Here is a 21,477-nt window from a genome sequence, read left to right on the forward strand (position 1 = left end):
ATTTGCAAAGTTTTATATATATATATGGGGAACTAGAAAAATATCTCAGCTGTTGGGAGCAGTGCATGAACACATATGTGTACATGCACATACACATACACACACAAATGTGTTTGTCTCTTTTGAAATGTCCTATTCAATGAATATTTATGAAGCACCTAGTATGCATCAGATACTATTCTAGATATGGGCATGTAGCAAGGAACAGATCCTGGCTCTCTTGGAGCTTACATCTTAATTATTGCCTCTAAATAATTAGTTTGTTTCAGTTACGATCCTTTTGTTTTAGAAGAAGCATGAAGATGCCAAATCCCAGGAGCAGTTTCTTGGTTTAGATAAAGAATTGAAGAGTCTGAAGAAAGCTGTGGCTGCTTCTGATAAACTAGCTGTAGCTGAGCTCACCATCGCCAAAGACCAGCTCAAGTCTCTGCATGGAACTGTTATGAGGATTAATCAGGAGCGAGTGGAGGTTAGTCCATTCAGTGTGGGCTTCTTCTCCAGTTCTGTCTCAAAAATGCAGCGCACATTATTGATCCTTGGTACAGGCTTCGCTCATCTTACAAACTACTGTGACACTGTCTGCTTTTCTTAAGACCCAGTGATTGTATTCCATCATTGGGACTGCCCCAGGCCCCAGATTCTACTGAATTCTGAAAGGAACAATCAAATGATTAAAGGGCTGTCAATCTCTTTAGACAAGCCACTGTCAATAGGTGCCTGAAGTTTTGAAGGCTCACCATACTGTCCCTCTGAACCTCAAGTTTTGTCTTTTTTCCTTTTTTTATGGCTGTGTGTTTGTTTCTTGTTTGTTTGTTTTGGCTTTTTTAATATAGGATCTTTATATGTAGCCCTGTCATTGTGATGTCAGTGCCTTTCTCATGCTCTGTCCCAATAGGAGCTGCAGGAAGCAGAAAAGTTAGGCAGAAAGGCCATGCAAGCAGCCAGAGACCTGGCCCGAGCTGAAGCGGAGATCGAGCTCCTGCAGCATCTTCTCAGGGAGAGAGAGGAGCAGGTCAGTCAGTGTTGGTACCTGGAGCCATCCTCCTTGTTAGCTTCTAGGTGTCTAAAACGGAAGTACTGCATGCGGGTGATTGCTCAAAGCACACCAAAGTGCACTCTAAAGCTGACTATTGGGGTCTGACAGTCATCATGAAGTTATGCGAGAAGATCCGCAATGCAGTGATAGCGTGAAACAAGTTCTTATCCATCTAACAGTGAGATCTTTTTATCTGAGGGGAAAAAGAAAGAAACACAGATGCTTTCTGATGGCAACTTTCTCTTTTCTTTATCTTGAAAAATCCCCTCTGAAAAGCCACTCACTTTTTTTTCAGTTTCTTAATTAGCTCTGTTCCTCCCGATGTTCTGCTCAGCAGCTTCTCCCTAATGAGTTCTACATCCTTCTCTTTGCTCTCGTCTCTCTCTGACCACCTTTTCTGCTCCCTTCCTCTGCATCGCCGCTGCTGTCTGCTGCCTCTGCCCTTCCTGCTCTCTATCTCGCTGCCTTCTCCTCTTGCTCTCCTCTCCTCCCTCTTTGCTCAACTCTGGACAAGTATAGGTTGTTTTACAGGGCCCTACCCAAACTCAAAACATAAATTGAGTCACGTAGTTTCTCTCAGGCTTGGAATGTCACAATGATCTGCGCATGTAGCTCTAGGTTGGTGAGGGTTCCCAGACAGAAAATGACATTGGAAATTAAGATTTAACAATATTGATTAGTTAGCTGGACCTTGAGCCTGAGCCTGGGACTACCTGCAGACTAAAGTTGTTTCAGGCTCTGGCTTTGAATCAGCAAACACCTGGGGAAATGACCTTGTGTATTTGTCTCTAGGGGCAACTAACCCGCTTTGGATTTGCTCTGAAGTCTAAAGTTAGCTTGTCTGTTTAAAAGGCTCTCTTTATGACTGAGAATACTTTGTTAGTCTAAGTAATATAAAACACTCTAGTATTGTCTCTGTTCATCAATATTAAATAGAAAGCCATCTCTGGCCATCCACAGTTGTGTGTGCCCAACAAGTATAAAACACACCACCAAAGGGCTGTGGAAAGCCCTTGGTACCTGATAAAGTTACAAACAGAAAACAACCAGTCATTCACAGTCAAAAGCCCTATGGCTTTGCCAAGTGGGGGTCCCCAAAAACACCTGGTTTTATCAAGTATGACTCTCCCATGCCCAGTGGTTGACTTGTTAAATACTAGTTGTCACTACTGTGTAGTCCCACTGCCCTCTGCAGCACTCAGTAGGCAGCACTGTAGCTTCTCCTATGTGGTGCCATGAAAATGAAAGGGGTAAGGTGTCTTTCTTGTTGGTCACAGGTAGACAAAAGCTGTGGGATTTTTAAGTTACAAGGGTAAATGCTACGGTCACTTTGTGTGTATGCTTTTTTAATAGTTTTGCATTGAGATAGAAAATGCAGATCTAGGTTCAAAAGGAGCAAACTCACAGCTTCTAGAGATCAAGACACTGAACGAGGCCATGGCGAAGCAAAGGGCTGAGATCATGAGGCTTCGGGATGTACTAACCCTCACTGGGACTGGTAAAGTACTGTTGGCTTTGATTTGGGTGGTTCTGAAATTAGAAAGTGGAACTCCTTTCTCCTGTCTTTAGAAAAAAAGCCTTTAACCAAAGAAGTCAGTTCTATGCCTGACCTAGAGAGTTGTGGCTTACTTGACAAGTTAAAGATCTTAAAAAGCATTTTTACCATGTGGTATTAGGGGATAGTAGGGAACTCAATTATAGAAAGACTAAGTGTAGACTATAATAAAAAAAAATGTTTACAAATCCATTTGCTTTCTGTGAATTACATTATAATCGACAGACAGAGGATGTTCTCTTAGTGTTCAGCAAAAAGTAATTACCCAAGGGCACCTGAAAGTCAGCTTAGGGCACATGGTGGAGCCTGGTGGCTCTCAGGGAGTCTCTGTTCTGTGTTAAGAGAGAAAGGAAGAGTCCATGACTGCAAAGCAGCTTCATAGAGTGACTTTCGTTTTCAGGTGATAAAGGAGGAGGCATTGAAAATATTTTGGAGGAAATTGCTGAACTCCGGCATGAAGTTTCTGCTCAGAATGAGTACATCAGCAGCATGACAGACCCTTTTAAAAGACAAGGCTATTGGTGTTTTATACCACCACCACCATCATCTAAAGTAGGAATTGTGTGTTGCTAGAGTATAACCTGAATTTTCTTGAAAGTGGCATTTTCTCCTTAACTAAATTTGTTAGCAGGTGCTGTAAATATGTCTCTACTAAGACATAACACTTAGCTTCTTCAGTTTTTATGTTATTTGAGATTTAGAAATAGAGCTATCCCACAGACAGTAGTACTTGCCTTTCATGGCCAGTGCCATAAATTAGATAAAGGATAAGGTGACGTAAGCCCACCGAGCTGAATGAAAATGATTATAGAAATATACAGAGGTGTAGATGGAATAATGGGTACTTTTAAAAAAATCTTTGAGTGTTTACCAAAGTCTAGGCCGTGTGCTTAGCTGTACTGGGGTGCTGTGATGATGGACGCATCCCTGCACTCAGAAGAACCATGCTGTGCCCTGCAGTATAGTGATATACTTGTGACAGCAGACCTACTGGGATGCTCTAGTTGCAGAGAGGTTGGTTTCAAAGATTCTTCTCAGGAAGAAGGAAGCCAGTTAGCTGAGGCTGTGAGGTGAGCAGTGAGCAAGTGCCCAGAGAGGAGCTGAGGAGGGAGGGAACAGCTTATGTGAAGAAAAAGGGTGGTGTAGCCACGGCAAGGAGCCGGTCGTGTTGCTAGGCATGCTGAAATGAGCTGGGAAGGGAGCCTGGGGCTGTGTTAGCTGCTCTCCTGCTGCTGTGATAAAAGAGCATGCCAAGAAAACTTGAGAAGAAAGAGTTTATTTGGACTGTGGTTCCAGAGGGTAAGAGTCTGTTGTGATGGGAGCACGGCACCACAAGGACAAAGCAGAGATTGTGTGTGTGCGCACTGAAAGTGGCAAGAGGCTTTCAGATCTCCAAGCCTGCCCCCAGTGAGGAAGGCCACACCTCCCAAACAGTACCACCAGAGAGGGGCCAAGTGTTCAAATGCCTGAGCCTATGGAGGCCATCCTTCTTTAAAAGGGCCATTGTATATGTTATGAGAAATGAGATTACTGTTAATAGAGTCAGAGTTCATAAGGGTATTATAGCTGAGCATGGAGGCTAGAGTTGCAGTACCTGAGCTTTATGTGGGGCTATGTGAAGCCATCCAAGTGAAAGATAGAAGAGGCCAGAGCTAGATTAGCAGAGCTGGAAAAGAAAACATATTAAGGAATGGGCTTGCTACCTGAGCTTGGAAGTGAGGAATGGATCAGTGTGGGACTTCATCCAAAGCAGAGGGGCTGAAGGACACCCTTTGAGTCAGCTGTATAACAGTTATAGAAGAAGCAACTCAGACACTAGGGTCCCAGGGCTCTGACTGTAGTCTTAACCAGAACCTACTAGCAGAATCCTTCTCCCAGAAATCTGAAGGAAACCAACACCCTGTCTGCAACCAAGGCTGGCGGTCAAAAACAGGAAGAAAAAGGAAAGGGCTTTATGCCTGGGCCAAGTGTGCTGGGAACAGGGCTAACAGAAGCATTACACTCCCAGGACAGCAAAACACTAACCTCCTGATTCCTTCATAGTGTGTGGTTTCCTTTACCTTTGCTACTAAGCCATTAAGGACAAGGCAGAGGAAGAGAAGCTACCGACAGTAGAAGAAAGACAGGATACTTAAGGGTCTGATCACTTATAGAGAAATTTGTTTTTATTTCTCTCAGGGAAAATTGTGCCATAAAACAAATTCAAACAGCCAGATAGCATGCCTTTACCATTGCAGTGCTGTGAGGACCAGTATCCCCCCACAAAAAAAAAAAAAACAGCAAGGCGGGAAACGGATGTTATTACATATTGTCCTGAAGAGAGCCCTTCTCTTTCCACAGAGCAGTCTGACATGACTCCAGCCTTCCTGAGCCATATGTATGGACTCTAGTTTATAACTGTGTAATCATTTCTTAATTGTCTGTGAAAGATGAGAATCATAATAAGGAAATAAGTTCTTTCTTAGTTTTTGTGTATCTCAGCTGTAACTAAAGGTCAGCCTATCCATTGATAATAGGCAGTGTGCTCTCCTGTCACTGATTTTAGGTTTCCAGTCACAGTTCTCAAGCCACCAAGGACTCCGGTTTGGGTCTCAAGTATACAGCATCTACTCCTCTTAGAAAACAGCAGCCTGGACAGCAAGAAGAGAAAGACAACAGTGGACCTCTACCTACTTCAGGATACTGGGTCTATTCACCCATCAAAAATAGGTTTCATAAATCATTTTTGAATAGAGGTAGGTCACATCACATAAGGGAAGTTGCATTTCTTTTATTATTTCCTTGAAATCACAGGTGCAGTCCAAAATCCTTAGCTTACTCTGAGACCTGTATTGGCCAATAACTTATCTTCCTCTGGGTTATCTGAAGGGGACTCCCACACAGTGGGGACTCCCTCCCACACCCCAGATTAGACACAAACCACACCCAAATGCCTGTTTACCCAGAGAAATCCTTTTTTATGCAGGGAAGAAAGGCAGACAAACAGCAGTAAATGCTCTTGCGGGTGTAATTTTAAGAAGAGAAGAAGGGGAGGTCTGCGTTAGAGTGGGCTGGGATGCTGTGGTAAAGGAGGTAGGGGATGAGGGAGAAGGAGAAGGGGACAAGGGACAGGGGACAGGGGTATTTGTCCCAGAGGGACAAAGGACTGCCTCTGGATAGAGAGGAGACAGGCGTGGCCCTTAGGGAAATGGCCGTTTATATAGGTAACGGGAAACCCTGTGTTAGGATGAGGTGTTTAGTTTTGATTGGGCATGTTAATTAGGTGAGCCTAAGGGGCTTCTGATTGCTGGACTTCAATACTTTATAGCTGGACCTTGTTAGTCAGTGTCAGGAGGAGGAAGTGGCCAAATGAGGGAATAGACCTTGGTGGGTAGCTCTAGGAATTACTCTTAAAGCAGAGGGACTGGGAGACGGGCAAAGCCAGCCAGAGCCACATGCTGGAGTGGGCTAGTGTCCCTTCATTGTCTAAAGCAGTGGTTCTCCAACCTGTGAGTTTTGGCCCTTTGGGGATAGAACAGCCCTTTCAAGGGGCTGCTTATCAGGTATCCTGCATATCAGATAATTACATTATGATTCATAACAGTAACAAATTATAGTTACAAAGTAGCAATGAAAATAATTTTATGGTTGAGGGTCACCATAATATTAGGAACTGTATTAAAGGGTGCAGCATTAGGAAGGTTGAGAACCTCTTGCATTCTGGTTCTTCAAGCCTCTTTGTCTTTGTTTGTTTGTTTGTTTGTTTTCAGTGTTGTGGGTTGAACTCAGGACCTAGCACATGCTAAGGAAGCGCTGTGCCTCCAAGCTACATCCTCACCCATAAACTTCCATGTTTTAAACCATTCTTCTGTAATGTCTGACTTCCTCTTTCCTTCCACAAACCAACTCATATTCAGGGTTTAGGAAAGCTGTGCTCTCTTTATGTTGCCTTTTTCCACTCTCTCCAACTGAAAAGCTTCTTGGCTTATGCTTCTGGATCATGGGGCATTGGACCATTTTTTTTTATCATGGCTTTATGTAATAGCTCCACTAAGATTGTCAGAGGTTAATCTTCCAAAGCTCTGTGTGAAGAGTGAGACTTGGATTCATCTAAGCTCTTACATTTCATTACTCTGTTGTCACAGTCAAATCATTTTGCTGCTCTGAGACTGTTGCTCTATGACATAGTAATGCTACATTTTGATGATTTATTAATGAAGAAAGCATTTGTTGGGGTGTCAGTGTAGTTCATTTTTAGTTCAGTCCCTAGCAACACACAAGCAAACAAACAAGAGCTCTTTGGGGATGAAAACCTGCTGTGTACTTGCTTTATTTAATGTCAGGTCAGCAAACACAGCTCCTGCCTTTAGGGTAGATAAGTAAGAAGTAAGCTGTTAGCCAGAAGGTGGTGGCGCACACTTTTATTTATTTTTTAATTTTTGGGGGGGGGGGGGTTTGAGACAGGATTTCTCTGTGTTGTTTTGGAGGCTGTCCTGGAACTTTTAGACCATGCTGGTCTCGAACTCACAGAGATCCGCCTGCTCTGCCTCCCGAGTGCTAGGATTAAAGGCGTGCGCCACCAACACCCGCCTACACTTTTAATCCCAGATTAGAGTGCTACATGTCATGGCAGAGTCAACTTGAGTTCCGTCTGATCTCATAGCATTTCTGTTGGTTTTTTGTGTAGTATGAAGCTGATACTCAAATGATTGCTGAATACATTAATAATTAATGGGCAAAGAAATGTGAAATGTTGACTGCTGAAAATACTTTGTGTATTGATCTGTCTCTCACAACTACAGTTGGCCATTCTTATAATTTTGTTTTATATCTCTATTGTTTTGGTTGAAGTGCTGTTGTTTCTTCCTAAATCTGCTTACCTAGTGTACTCTTCTGTTTATTTCATAGAAGATGCAGACAGTGGAGGAGATAGCCAGGAAGAGAGTGGACTGGATGACCAGGAGGAACCCTCATTTGTTCCTCCTCCTGGGTACATACTGTATACTGTGTTTCCTGATGGTTCTCCAGTACCTCAGGGAATGGCCTTATATGCACCATCGCCTCCTTTGCCCAATAACAGCCAACCTCTGACCCCTGGCACTGTGGTTTATGGCCCACCTCCTGCTGGGGCCCCCATCGTATGTGGACCTCCTCCCACCAACTTTGCTGTTCCCCTTGTCCCTGTCGGTATACAGCATTGCAACATCCCAGAGCACCATAACCTAGTAAGTGGGAAACACAGCTCTGTCCTCACTGCATCATAGCCTAGGAAGTGGGGAACACAGCTCTGTCCTCACTGCTTCATAGCCTAGGAAGTGGGGAACACAGCTCTGTCCTCACTGCTTCATAGCCTAGGAAGTGGTTATGAGTGCCTGAGACAGATGTACATATGATGAATTCACTGATACATGGCGCTAGCCCAGGAGTGAGATTGTAGGACTGATGTTTAAGAACCAAGCATTCTCCTATTAAAATATGATTTTGAACAGAATAGTAAATTCATAAGCCCAAAGCCTGGTGAAAATGCTTTCGGTCTAAAAATCAACAGCTTTTCCTATGATTTTCTGTTGTTGACTATGTAGTAGTGTTTATGTAAAGCTATCACATACTAGTACCTATAGTTTGTACACATGTGTGAGTATGTTCCACATGTACATGTGTGCCCATACATGCTGATATATATAAACAGCATACAGAAGGTATGGCTGGGAAATGTCTCTGAGTTAGCTGATAATTGTACATTATTTCCACAGTTACTATTGCATGCACATTTGAATTCCACTTTCCCATTTAATGTTAGAAACAATACCCAGGACTTTACAATTTTGAGATTTTATTAGTTTTAATTATGTGTATGTGTGTGTTGGGGGCTGTACATGTGAATGCGGAGCTTAAGGAGCTCCCTACAGGACGGAAACTGTTATACAACACAACAGCATTACTGAGCCATCTGCCCAGTCCCTACAGAGACTCTTAAACAGCATGTTAATATCTATATAACCTTTATTTGTAGATGCTAGGTGATTCTTCTTTGTTTTTTGTTTTTTCAAGACAGGGTTTCTCTGTAGCCTTAGAGGCTGTTCTGGAACTTGCTCAGTAGACCAGGCTGGTCTCGAATTCACAGAGATCTACATGTCTCTGCCTCCCGAGTGCTGGGATTAAAGGCATGAGCCACCACCTCCAGGCTCTTTGTGGATTCTTAAGTTTGCTTTTTATTCTTTTCTTAAACTAGACTCTAAGAAATGATTACCTCCTAATCTTGTTGCTTTCCCACTCTTTGGTTCTAATATATATAGTAAAACTGTGTTCCAGGCTTCTTTCCTTCCTCCTCAGCCCCTGAGGGAGTAAAGAGAAGATTCCTGCAGGTACCAAGCTATTGTCCCCTTCTAGTAGGTCACAATTGGCCCACAGGGCCCACATGCATTCATGTATCTATACAGTGCTATCTCCCATTCTCCGTGACTTTGGTGTGCATTCAGTCTGTAACCATCTGTCTGTTAGGCATTTGTGATACTCCCTTGGATCCCTTCTTTTACTCTCTACAAGTGAAAGGACTGGATCGGCACAGGATACCCTGAGACAAGATGGAGTTCTCAGCACAAGGAGATTTGTTTTGCCCCAGAGAGACAAGGACAGGAGACAAAGGACAGGGGAAAAAGGGGCCCAGAAGGAAAAAGAACTGCCTCTGGATAGAGGGGAGACAGATGGGACCCTTAGGCGAGTGACAGTTTCTTAAGAGACAAGGGGAAACCCCATGTTAGGATGAGGTGTTTAGTTTTGATTGGGCATGTTAATTGGTGAGCCAAAGGGGGCTTTTGTTTGCTGGACTTCATGCTTTATGGGTGGACCTTGTTAGTCAGCCTCAGGAGGAGGAAGTAGCCAAATAAGGGGATAGACCTTGGTGGCTAGCTTAAGGCATGTAATCTAATGGTAGGGAAAGGGCAAAACCTGTTGGTGCCTTGCTTGCTACACTGAGGCCTCCTGTAGTCCTTCAAGAATGCATGACTCACATGGCCTCTCTCGTGTGCTCTCATAACTCTGGCACTTCAGCTTCTTCTTGGTTTTTGGTTGGTGGGTGGGTGGGTGGGTTTGGTTGGTTTGGTTTTTTGAGACAACGTTTCTCTCTATAGTCCTGGCTCCTGGAGCTCGTTCTGTAGACCAACCTGGCCTCCAGCTTGGAGTTCCGCCTACCTCTGCCTCCTGAGTGCTGAGAGTAAAGGTGTGCCACCATCACCTGGCTAGCTTCTTATTTCTTGAGATTCTGTTTACCTTTATTCATTCTGCAAAAACACTGGCAACATACCTCTTCTTCTTGGAACCTATTTCAACAATTCTCCCATGTGTCCAGAGTGGAGAGAGATCTCAATTTGTTTGTTCTGCTGGATGCTGAACTCTAGAAACAGAGAGGTTTGGTGAATTTTTGTTTTTGAGATAGGGTTTCTCTGTATAGCTTTGGAGGCTGTCTTGGCACTTGCTCTATAAACCAGGCTGGCCTCAAACTCACTGAGATCCTCTTGCTTCTGCCTCCCAAATTCTGGGATTAAAGGCATGTGCCACCACTGCCCAGCAATTTGTGAATTTCTAACACATAGTCAGACTGTTGGAAAAGTTATGTGAAGTCTGTAAGTTTCATCTATGCCATGTGAAAAAATTGGCTTGACTCAAATTTTCTTTCCATACTGAAATCTTAGGATGGCCCACTATTTTTTAGGCAGTAGATACATACTTTATCCAGTTGATTTCAGCTTTTGGCAGCAAAAGGAAGACGCCCTCTGCTATCTCTATAATGCACTCACTTTCTGTGTTCAGGAGAATGAAGTGTCTAGACTAGAAGACATAATGCAGCACCTGAAATCAAACCGACAGGAAGAACAGTGGCTGAGAGCATCCAAGCAGCATTCCGAGAAGGAAGTGGAAGAGCTGCATCGTAACATTGGTGACCTTTTGCAAGAGAAGAAAGAATTGGAACACGAAGTACAAGACTTGCATAGAACCATCCAGAAACATCAACAACGAAAGTAAGCATTCACCATCATATTTTTATAAATACCAGCTCTGAAGGGCACCTCAGTCGGCACTGCCTCATAAAACATTCTGTTATTTTAAAAATTTCTTAGATGTAAACTGCAAAATAGTAAACGTTAGCCGTATGTGGGTGGTGCTCTTTAAATATGGCAATGGGAACTGAGAAACAGAAGTTAATTCCAACTAATTCAGTGCCCATGGAAATACCATCTAGGATAGCGAACATCTCAGGTCTCCTGGTAAATAATCCAGATCAGCCTTGTTTGTAGTTGTCTTTGGTGAACAGCATGACCATTCTCTGTCCAGCTACCACAGTAAAACATACAACAAGATTTCAAACCCTCATTCTCCATGGCATCTGTTGGCTTTCCTTGTCCTTCTGACTTTGCCTCAGAGAGCTAAATGACTCTTTTCTGTTATTTCCACTGCTATAGCCTTTAATTAGTGGAATTCTAGCCCACCATACCAAGTTCCCTGCTGGCCACCATGTCTAGAATCTTTCTCTCCAGTCTGCCAGGAACACTGGGCTCAGTTTCCTTTCAGTACGCGAGACAGTCTGAACCCTGCCTGCCTGTTCCCCTTCAGCCTCACACAGTGTTTGGCCTGCACTACTTCCATGGTCCCCCAAGCCCTCTTTCCTGTACCCCCACACCTGCACATGTTATGTCCTCCTCCTGAGATGCCTTCTCCAAGCCCTGTCTAGCTATACTGCCTTTCAAAGGTGGGGTGCAGAGACTGGAGAGATAGCTCAGCAGTTTAAAGTGCTTGTCACTTTTTGCAGAGAATGCAAGTTCAATTCCCAGCACCATATAGTGGATCATAAACATCCGTTAACTTCAGTTCCAGGGGATCTGGCACCCTCTTTTGACCTCTATGGACACCAGACATTCAGTGGTGCACATACATACATACAAGCAAAACATTCATACACACAAAATCTATTAAGAAAATTTAAACAAAGGTCAGGGAATCTTTTACACTAAGCCTTCCTTTTTTTTCTTCTCGGGTACCTTGTAAAATTTAGGGTTCGCAACCTTGGGTGAGCAGCCAGAGAGTCAGTGAGGGTAAATAACTGAACCTCTGCTTATAGGTACCTGCACCTAGCATAGAGTCAGTTAGTTTACCTGGCCTTTATTGTCTGGTCAGTTATATAAAATGTTGTTTTCTCTGCTGGTCCATGAATATGGTGCTTCCCTAGTTTTTGTCATTCAGTTCAGACTAGCCTAGGCCTCGATGTAGGGAGTGCTGCCTGAGAGGCATGCAGAGTAAATGAGACACGTTCACTGCCGTCTAGGAGTGGCCAGCTGAGTCACTGAAACTGACTGAGAAAAGTCAGAGCTACACTGAGGAGAAGGGCTCTGTGCTTGTGGAGTAGGGTGGTTATAGCTGCTTCTCATGCACATGCACATGTTAAGAAGAGGACAGACGTGACAGGGCAGTGGGTTACCACTTCTGCTACTCTAACAGCAATAAAATACCATTCCAGGAAATTCGGGTAACAGTTCAGTGTGCAGAGAAAAAGGCAAAAGTTCTTTGCATGCCTTTGTTTGAAGAAACAAGAAAAGCATCAGTGTGCTGAATTTTTTCATATAATTTTGTCATAATAGCCTTGAGTTATTGAATTTTGTGTCACTTTTTTTTTTGCCAAATCTTTTATGACAGTTTTACTTCAATATAAAGAAGGAAGTCACAAACCCATACAGTGTTTGGGGCTGACTGACCTGGGGACTGACCTTGAGGACTGTCAAAGGAACTGGATATTACTGTATAGTCACTTCCTTTATTTCTGTTTTTCAGAAAATAATGTGGCAGTGTTGTCTTGGTCGATGTTGACAGCACAAATCTATCAGGCATTTTACATAGTGTACATTTACTGCCAGGAATATTCTGTGTTTATAATAATATTTTGAACTCCAGTTGAACATAACCAATTGTAGCTACCTCTCTTAAAAAGTTAGTAAATTCTTGAACATTTTTCATAGATTATGAGTGTCTATATTATCTGTTTAAAGTCTCTTGGTATTTATGTAATTTTTAGGGACTTCATTGATGGAGATGTTGAGAATCTTATGACTGAACTAGAAATAGAAAAGTCTCTGAAACATCATGAGGATATTGTCGATGAGGTTGCATGCATAGAGAAGACTCTTCTGAAGCGGCGCTCAGAGCTCAGGGAAGCTGACCGACTTCTGGCAGAGGCGGAGTATGAACTTTCCTGCACGAAGGAGAAGGTGAGTGTAGGGTGGTTCTGCCTGGGGTTCCTGTGGTGACACAGCAGTTCCTGCTGTCTGCCTAGACTGCAGGGAGAGAGTGATGAGAACATGCTGTCCAAGTCTGGACCCTGTGAGTTAGGAGCAAGTTTTGGGCAAGTCGTTTAGGTCCTCAGACTTTGCTTGCCTTGTCTGTACATTCAAGCTAAGAATATGCAGGCTGTTCAGTATGGATTAAATAGCATGTTTTAAATTCCTGAAGCTGTTTAGTTCTCAGCATGTCCCTCTTCCCCATCTGAGTGTGTGTTGGGAGTTATTTATTTTTAATTTGGACTCTTCAATCTGTCTTTTCCGAGGCAGGATTTCTCTGTGTTGCTTTGAAACCTGTCCTGGAACTAGACCAGACTGGCCTGTAACTCACAGAGATTCACCTGCCTCCCAAGTCCTGTGTCTTTTTAAATGACCAGGCAAATTCTTATAGAAATCTTACTTTTCTTCATGTTGATAACAGAAGTAATGATATGTTTTCAGTTCTTGGGTCATAGATGTCTATTCATTTAAGTACAGCCGAGTTGAAATTTAAAAAAGAGAAAGGCTCTGAGTTCTTTGCTGGTAACTTACCTCTGTGGATTACTAAGTGAGTGATAATAGCATTCTTTAGGCCACAATGCAGAAGAAAACCAAAGAGGAAAAGTGATTTCCCAAGCCTGTGTGGTGGCTATTTATAAATGCTATTTTATTAACATCCTTGGCAGCCCTGTGAAGTGACATTAATGGTGTTTGCATATGCAGCTCAAAATGGCTAACTGAAGTGGTGGCTTCTCGGTAGTTCTTTAGTAAAATGAGAATTCCAGAGTGAAAAAAGCCCCTGGCACCTCAGAAGCTATTTTTTGTTAGTTCAACTTAAATCTATTTAAGTTAATAGAAACATACTATTTGGGAACTGATGAATGGTTTCACCTATTAAATTCTGTGGACTGTTGTTTAATACAACCCAAAGTTTTTTTTTTTATTTGTTTGTTTATTTGTTTGGTTTGGGTTTTTAATCTGTTTTTCAGGATGTTAAATCAGGCTTTATCTGCTAGTCAATAGGGTATTGGGTCCAATACAGGTGGGCAAGGCATGTGTCTAATTTAGGAGGCTGAAGCTAACCCAATATAAACTGTAATGAGTCTCTGGACCTGCAACATTCCAACCCCTCTGTATCATTGAAGCCCACCAGCCGTTAGAGACATAGCCCCTTCCAGGGATCCTCCTTCACATGGTCTTAAATGAGAACAGGGAAGTCCTCATTTCTTTGTTGTTGTTGTTTTGTTGTTTTTGTTGTTTTCAAGACAGGATTTCTCTGTGTAGCCCTGGCTATCTTGGTCACTTTGTAGACCAGGCTGGCCTTGATCTCACAGAGATCTGCCTGCCTCTGCCTCCAAGTGCTGGGATTAAAGGCGTACACCATGAACACACAACCCTCATTTCTTATGAGTAGCTGTTGTTCTGTAAATTTTTGGTTGCTATGTGGAGAAGTAGGTAGAAGTAGGTGTCACTCCCTAGAGAAAGCATATCACTTGTCATCATAGCATTGGCAGTGGGCACAAAGAGGAAGGTGACTACAGCCGAGCCTCTCTCTCTCCTTCCAGGGACTCAGGAACACATCTTGGGGAGAAGGAAGTGGGAGGAAGTATCTGAATGTGCCAGACATGTTAAAACCTGCCACTCTTTGGGAGTAGATGATGTGTTCTGCCCATTGCTTTGCTAATGAGCCTGCAGAAAGCAGCTCTCTAAAGAGATGTGGTGACATGTCTAGTGCTGTGGACCTTACCAGCCAGTATACATCCACGGGACAGTTAACAGACAGATTTCACACGCAGACACCTCTGACTTTTGACGCTGGATGTGAGGCAGTATTCAGCCAAGTGCAAACTAAACTCTCCTTTTAGATTCCTTAAATCTCTTATTCTAGGCAGATCAAGAAACCAAGTTGATATTTTAAAAGTGTTTTTTGCCAAATTTAGCAAATAGAAGTGTTTCCAAAGATGTCAAAGGAATTTGGTATTTGTGGTCCTTAGCCATAAGTAAATCACCATCACAAAATGAGAGTCCATTTCAGCTGATAATGTCTAAATTAAGAAGAATCTGTATGGAAGATTGGCAAAATTATTGCCTTTTAGTTATCTAGATTTGATATAATCAAATTTTGAAATAAAAAGATATCTCCAGTCAGTCTCATCATCTTTAGATGACTTTGTTGATAAATGCTTTGTTGACACAGATGTAGTTTTGTATTCCTCTCACAGTGCTTATTATACATTTAAAGTATTTTTCTTGTCTGCATGCTGCTGCATTGTAATTTTAAAGACTAAATATTATTCTATTTTAATACACTATCACTTAAGCTTTTATTTGTCAAGATTTATCTAATTATATTTTTACATAATAATTATTTCTTCTGGACAATTTTCTAAGTATTAGAGAGTCACAGCAAAGGAATGTTTTTTAGGTTTTTCTGTTTTTATCTTGTTTTCTGAGAGTTGTACCAGTTAATACTGTGAATAGCTATGATGAGTACTATAGCTGAATTGTTTTTGATGAGTTTCTCTTCTAGACAAAGAATGCTGTTGAAAAGTTCGTTGATGCTGAAAGAAATTTATTACAAACCGAGTCAGATGCTGAGGCATTAGAACAGAGAGCCCAAGAGACTGCACTTAACCTCGTGAAAGCTGAGCAGCAACTAAGGTGGGTGACCCTGGGCCACGGAGGTAGGTGGACCCCACTGCTGAGGTGGGTCACTCGTGGGCCACTGAGGGCTGAGGGGCACAGAATAATGGTTGAAGTATGCTAAGCCTGAATGGCCAGGAGGATAAATATTCCGTTGTAGATTGCTCCAGGCTGATGTAGAGGACTTGGAGCAGCACAAAATCAAACAAGAAGAAATCTTGAAAGAAATAAACAAAGTTGTAGCAGCCAAAGATGCAGATTTCCAGTGTCTGAATGAGAAGAAGGAGAAACTGACCAAAGAGTGAGTAACAACGTAACCTCTGGGGGGCTGGGGTGGGTGCTGCAGCAGCTGTGGGCAGCTGAAGTACTGCCCTGCTTTGTAGTCTGCAAAGTCTGCAGAGAGACATCGAGACCGCCGAACGCAATGAGGAGCACCACCTGCAGGTCCTTAGAGACTCTGAGACTCTCCTCCAAGCCAAGAGAGCTGAGCTGGAAACACTGAAAGGCCAGGTATGGCTAGACACACGGAAAAGACGGTTTAAAACTGCTGGGTAGGGTTTATGGGATTGTAGAAAGGATGGGAAAATACGCTAAGTGTTAATAATATGACCATCCTGGAGTCAAATTTCCCATCTCTCCCTTTCAGGTGACAAGCCAGCAGCAGGAGTTGGCTATCCTAGACACACAGCTGGGGCATAGAAGGGAGGAGCTGCTCCTACTGCAGGACAGCCTGGTCCAGGCAAAAGCTGACCTCCAGGAAGCCCTGACGCTGGGTGAGACCGAGGTCGCTGAGAAGTGCAGTCACATCAGGGTATGTTTGGCAGTAGGCTCTCTCAGGAGTCCTAGGGCAGTGCTGTAGGTTTATTTTTGAAGTTTTTTCCTGCTTCTCCCCAAATGGGGATAGAAACGCTCCTCTACTGTGCTGTTTGAGTGTGTTAATATATTGGTGATAAGGCAGGCAGGTGGCGTCTGGATATACTGTGCGTTCTCTTGCTTCTTGGTTTTCTCATGTCTGTCCTGTTCAGGAATGTCCTTATCCTGGTCACATCCTGCCTGCTTCTCATGCTCAGCCACATGCAACTCCTGGGGTGGAGGGGTTGCTTTATTTTGGTTTTTTTCAGTTGCTCTTAAGGAGTTTCTTTCTCTTGCATTTGATAGCAGCTGCTTGTCTGCTGAGCATCTCAGTCTGTAACCGTGTCTGTGCTCCCAGCCTTCCGCCATGATAGTCCCTGAGGCTGGAAAGCAGCCTTTGTATGGGGTAAATGGCACAAACACATTTGCATGAACGTGTTACTTTTTTTCTATTACACAGTAGATGTTAGTGAAAAATATAGTACTGTTCTTGCTACCAAAGGCACAAATTGCTATAAACTAAATTACAAATCAGATCCGGGAGATAAAACAAGAACAGAACTGACTCATGTGAAAGGAAAGGAAGCTGAGTCTTAATTTCACAGAGGAGATGACTTTTGTTTAAACACAGGAAGTAAAATCACTTCTGGAAGAACTGAGTTTTCAGAAAGGAGAACTGAATGTCCACATCAGTGAACAGAAGACTCAACTCACACTCATAAAGCAGGAGATGGAGAAGGAGGAAGAAAATCTTCAGGCAGTTTTACAGCAGCTGTCGAAACATAAGACTGGTGAGTTTAAAAAGCAGGCTCAGCGTGTGAGGCTGGGAACATGCGCACTGCAGGTCACAGGGAAGTGCACCTGTCCAGATCCCGTCTTCTGGACTGGAAGCCCACTGATTCTTGGGTTACAGAAGGGACATGATGACTCCTGCCATTCAGCTTGTTAAGGGTTATTTAAAGCAAAATAACCATTAGAATGTGCTGGCGGAAGGAAGGACTCTTGGAGCTGATGAAGTGTAACTGGAGACAGGTTTCAAGACTCTAAACATTCAAATGTATAAAACTAATGTTGCAGGGTATTTGATCACACTATGAAATCCAGAACTGTTAATAAAATCATCCTTGGATCAGTTGACAAGACTTAGCCATAGAGAGTATGGAGGAGCCAGGAAGATAGATTAAGGAGACCCACAGGAAGGAGCAGGGAGGGGCTTATTATAGTCTCACAGTGTTTTTGGTTTGGGATGGCTGGAGAGACACTCTCTTCCTAGGTCTCTGACCAAAAAGGAAGGTCAGCTGGTTGCTTCTCAGTCCCTCTATGGTAGCAAGTTTACACGCAACATCTTTGCTAATAGAACGATAGTGGCTTAATTAAAAACTACATTTGGCACTGGGAGATGTGGCGCACGCCTTTAGTCCCAGCACTTGGGAGGCAGAGGCAGGTGGATCTCTGTGAGTTCAAGGCTAGACTGGTCTATAGAACGAGTTCCAGGACAGCCAAGGCTGTTACATAGAGAAATTCTGTCTAAAACAAACAAAAAAGAACAAGGAAAAAAAAGCTACATTTGGCAACCTCAGTAGAGCCACTGCTAGTGGGTCTGGAAATCCTGCCAGGCTGAAGGGCCGCAGATGGTACTTAAAATATCAGTAGATTCAGGTGTATCCACTAAGCCACTAAAAAACAACAAACAAAAGTGCCCATTTCTACGCATCCAGAGAGGACCAGCCTTTATGTGCATCACAGCAAGATTTGTAATTACAAACCTGGAAAGATAGGCTTATGTTTAGTGCTTAATGACATGTAAAAATAGAGTGAAAAAATTAATGTGAATGATGAATGTGGGCTATAGCCCAGTTATTTTATTTTTGTTATTATCATGTTTTATTTTATTTGAGCATAGTGTATGTACATATGTGTGTATGCCTAAGTGTGTACACAGCCCAGAGGAGGACATCAGATGTCCTGTTAGATCACTGTGGTATTCCCTTGAGACAAGGGCTTTCGCTAAACCTGGTCCCAGTGATCCTCCTGTCTCTGCACCCTACCCCACCCCACCCATACACACATAGAACACTGCAGTTATAGGTGCACAGCCACACCCAGCTTTTTCTGTGGGTGCTGGGATCCCAGCTCAGGTCCTCATACCTACATAGCAAATACTTTCACCTGCCATGTCATGGAAAGCTGTGGGCGGGCACTGAGGGACGGGGAGAGACAGGTATGCAGGCGTGCACACAGCTCCACAACAGCCCGAATCCCCAGTGTGTTGTGTGCAGCACAGTGGGGAGGGTCCAGGCTCAGTGCAAGGTCTCTGTAGGCCTCTGGGCAGTCTCAGGCTATAAATACCTGCGAGGAGGATGCTGCAGTTGCTAGTATGTGCACACACTGCAGCGTTCACAGGCTAGGGGAAGGAAGGCTTTACGCAGTCAAGTCAGCTTCCTGTTCGGGGTTTCCCAGGCCATCTGAGACTTGTAGATAATTACCAGCCAGGATGTCAAACAAAGTGTACCCCTGAAATAAAACACTCCAAAATGCTGTTGTGGACGGCTTTGGGGTTTTTTATTACATTTTATTTTTATTGTGTGTGTGCATGTGAGGAACAATGTGGAGGTCAGGACAGCTTTGGGGCATTGATTATTTCTACCATATGGGTCCCTCATATTGATCTCAGATCATCAGGCTTGGTGGTAAGAGCCATGTCACCAGTCTTTTAGAGATTTCTTTATTACATTTGTTCTTGTCATTCGTCTCTTGGGCTTCTGATAATTATTTTTCAGATCTTTCCCAAAGAACAAAAACCTATGATTTTCAAGTTTTTCCATTTTTTTTTTGTTTGTTTGTTGTTTGTTTTTTTGGGTTTTTTTCGAGACAGGGTTTCTCTGTATTGTTTTGGAGGCTGTCCTGGAACTCACTCTGTAGACCAGGTTGGCCTTGAACTCACAGAGATCTGCCTGCCTCTGCCTCCCGAGTGCTGGGATTAAAAGCGTCGTGCGCCACCAAGGCCCAGCAAGTTTTTCCTATTTTAATTAGTATCTTTCATATAAAATATATGTAGCTCATTCTTTGTGGATATAAATGCTCCTAAAGTCAGAATTAGTGTTGTTTTTGTTTGGTTGGTTTGGTATTTGAGGGGAGGAGTGGGTTCCAGACAGGGTTTCTCTGGGTGTCCTGGAACTCGCTCTGTAGACCAGGCTGACCTCGAACTCACAGAGATCTGCCTGCCTTTGCCTCCCAAGTGCTGGGATTAAAGGCATGCACCACCAACTGCCTGGTTACAAATTAGTGTTTTTAACAGTACTTTCTTTTTTTATTTATTTAAATTAGAAACATGCATGCTTCAAATGTCAATCCCAGCTCTCCCCCCTTCTCCCTCCCAGCCCCACCCCCAGCCCAATCCCGACATCTTAACCTAGGGAGGGTGAGGACCTCATTGGGGGGCTCTCCAGAGTCTCATTTCATCCAGGGCAGGACCTAGGCCCTTCCCCATGTGTCCAGGCTGAGAGAGCATCCCTCCATGTGGAATGGGCTCCCAAAGATCATTTGTATGCCGTGGTGAACACTAATCTACTACCCAAGGCCCCAGAGATTTCTGAGGCCTTAACAGTACTTTCAAAAAGATTTTTCCTTTAAAAATAAAATCAGCATTTAGGCAATTCAACAAGATTGTGTTTCTGTGTCAGTCAACAAGGAGTTGCAGTCTGTTCTGTTCTGTCTCCTGGTTCTCTTACTAGCACTGACCATGCTTTGTCTCCATCAGAACTTAAGAATCTTGCAGACATACTGCAGCTTGAAAACAGTGAGCTCCAAGGTCTGAAGCTACAGCATGACCAGAAGGTGATGGAGCTGGAGAAGACCCAGGTGGATGTGCTGGAGGTACTGAGGAAAGCCTGCGCCTTTGCCCCGCCCCCTTTCTCCTGGAGGGAGGGGGCGGAGTCTGAAGCCTCTCCTGTCTGATTCAGGAGAAGCTGGAGCTGGAGAATTTGCAGCAGACAATTCAGCAACAGAACAGGGAAATAGAGTGGCAGAAGCAGCTCCTGGAGAGGGACAAGAGGGAACTAGAGCGAGTGAGGGCTGAGAGCCAGGCACTGCAATCATGCATCGAGTGTTTGACTAAAGAGAAGGAAGATCTTCAGGAGCAGTGTGAGACTTGGGAAAAGAAGTCTTCACACGCCAAAAGGTAAGAGAGATGCTCGTAGGGCTATGTGTCTGTAATCCCAGTACCCAGGAAGCTGAGGCAGGAGCATAAGCATAAATGTAAAAATTAAATATAAAACTTAAGGGAAAACTTTGAGTAGGATAAAATTTTTCTTAACTAGGCACCAAAAACATGATCCATATAAAAACAATAAAGGGTGAGGGTCGGGAGATGGCTCAGTTGAGGACCTGAGTTTCAGATACCAGAACTCACATAAAAGGAGTGAAAGAAAGCAAGTGGATCCCGTGGGCCCACTGGACAGCCCATTTCACCAAGAGTGACTTCCAGGTTCCGTGAGAGACTGTCTGATTTCAAAATGCCTGTACAGGTAAGCTATACTTTGTACACATGTACTTACATACATATACAAAATTAGATTGAAAAAACAAAAAACAAGACAGGATATTTAAAGCTGACAAGATGGTGTAGATGACCTGAGATCAAACCCTGGAACCCACATAAAGAAGCCAGTTGCTGGGGTTATGCATTGGGAATCCCAGCACTCTTGTGGAGGGAGACATGGGAAGCAGGGATAGGAGAGCCATCTGGAAACCCACATGGCAGCCAGCCTAGTGAACACAGCATAGCAGAAGCATGATGATAAACCATGTCAGGGGGAAAGGGAACCACCTCCCGGAAGCTGTACTCTGGTCTGCCCTCAGACATGTCAGCCAGGTATAATGGTATGCACCTTAATCCCAGCACTCAGGAGGTAGAGGCAGGTGGATCTCTGTGAGTCCAAGGACAGCCTGATCTACAGTGTGAGTTCCAGGACAGCTAGGGCTATGCAGACAGACACTTTCTCAAAAAAAAAATAAAATAAAAGTAAAAACCAGACATTTAAAAGATCTCACCAGGAGATACAATTGAAAGTAATAAAAATACATGATAAGGGTTAGGAAAAAAATGT

At 43.5% G+C, this 21,477-nt stretch overlaps 1 protein-coding gene across 10 annotated transcripts in view; it reads left to right on the plus strand.

Annotated features, from left to right (window-relative positions):
• The window catches only part of Cntrl (centriolin), a 78,590-nt gene that overhangs the window by 45,393 nt on the left and 11,720 nt on the right, over window positions 1-21,477 (plus strand). For 7 of the 10 annotated variants that reach the window (XM_040735657.1, XM_013122031.3, XM_040735658.1 and 4 more), the window contains 15 exons: window positions 290-469; window positions 896-1,012; window positions 2,390-2,534; window positions 2,992-3,143; window positions 5,137-5,326; window positions 7,479-7,795; window positions 10,380-10,588; window positions 12,634-12,826; window positions 15,405-15,535; window positions 15,678-15,818; window positions 15,901-16,027; window positions 16,164-16,328; window positions 17,001-17,160; window positions 20,130-20,245; window positions 20,332-20,549. In XM_040735657.1, the coding sequence (XP_040591591.1) occupies window positions 290-469; window positions 896-1,012; window positions 2,390-2,534; window positions 2,992-3,143; window positions 5,137-5,326; window positions 7,479-7,795; window positions 10,380-10,588; window positions 12,634-12,826; window positions 15,405-15,535; window positions 15,678-15,818; window positions 15,901-16,027; window positions 16,164-16,328; window positions 17,001-17,160; window positions 20,130-20,245; window positions 20,332-20,549 (2,561 nt within the window). Of the gene's footprint in view, window positions 1-289; window positions 470-895; window positions 1,013-2,389; window positions 2,535-2,991; window positions 3,144-5,136; window positions 5,327-7,478; window positions 7,796-10,379; window positions 10,589-12,633; window positions 12,827-15,404; window positions 15,536-15,677; window positions 15,819-15,900; window positions 16,028-16,163; window positions 16,329-17,000; window positions 17,161-20,129; window positions 20,246-20,331; window positions 20,550-21,477 lie in introns of those variants that run through there. The other 3 variants (XM_021234099.2, XM_040735663.1, XM_040735664.1) reach the window with 3 other exon arrangements.

The sequence above is a fragment of the Mesocricetus auratus genome, unplaced genomic scaffold, assembly GCF_017639785.1.
Source record: "Mesocricetus auratus isolate SY011 unplaced genomic scaffold, BCM_Maur_2.0 Super-Scaffold_100047, whole genome shotgun sequence".
Lineage (NCBI taxonomy): Eukaryota > Metazoa > Chordata > Mammalia > Rodentia > Cricetidae > Mesocricetus > Mesocricetus auratus.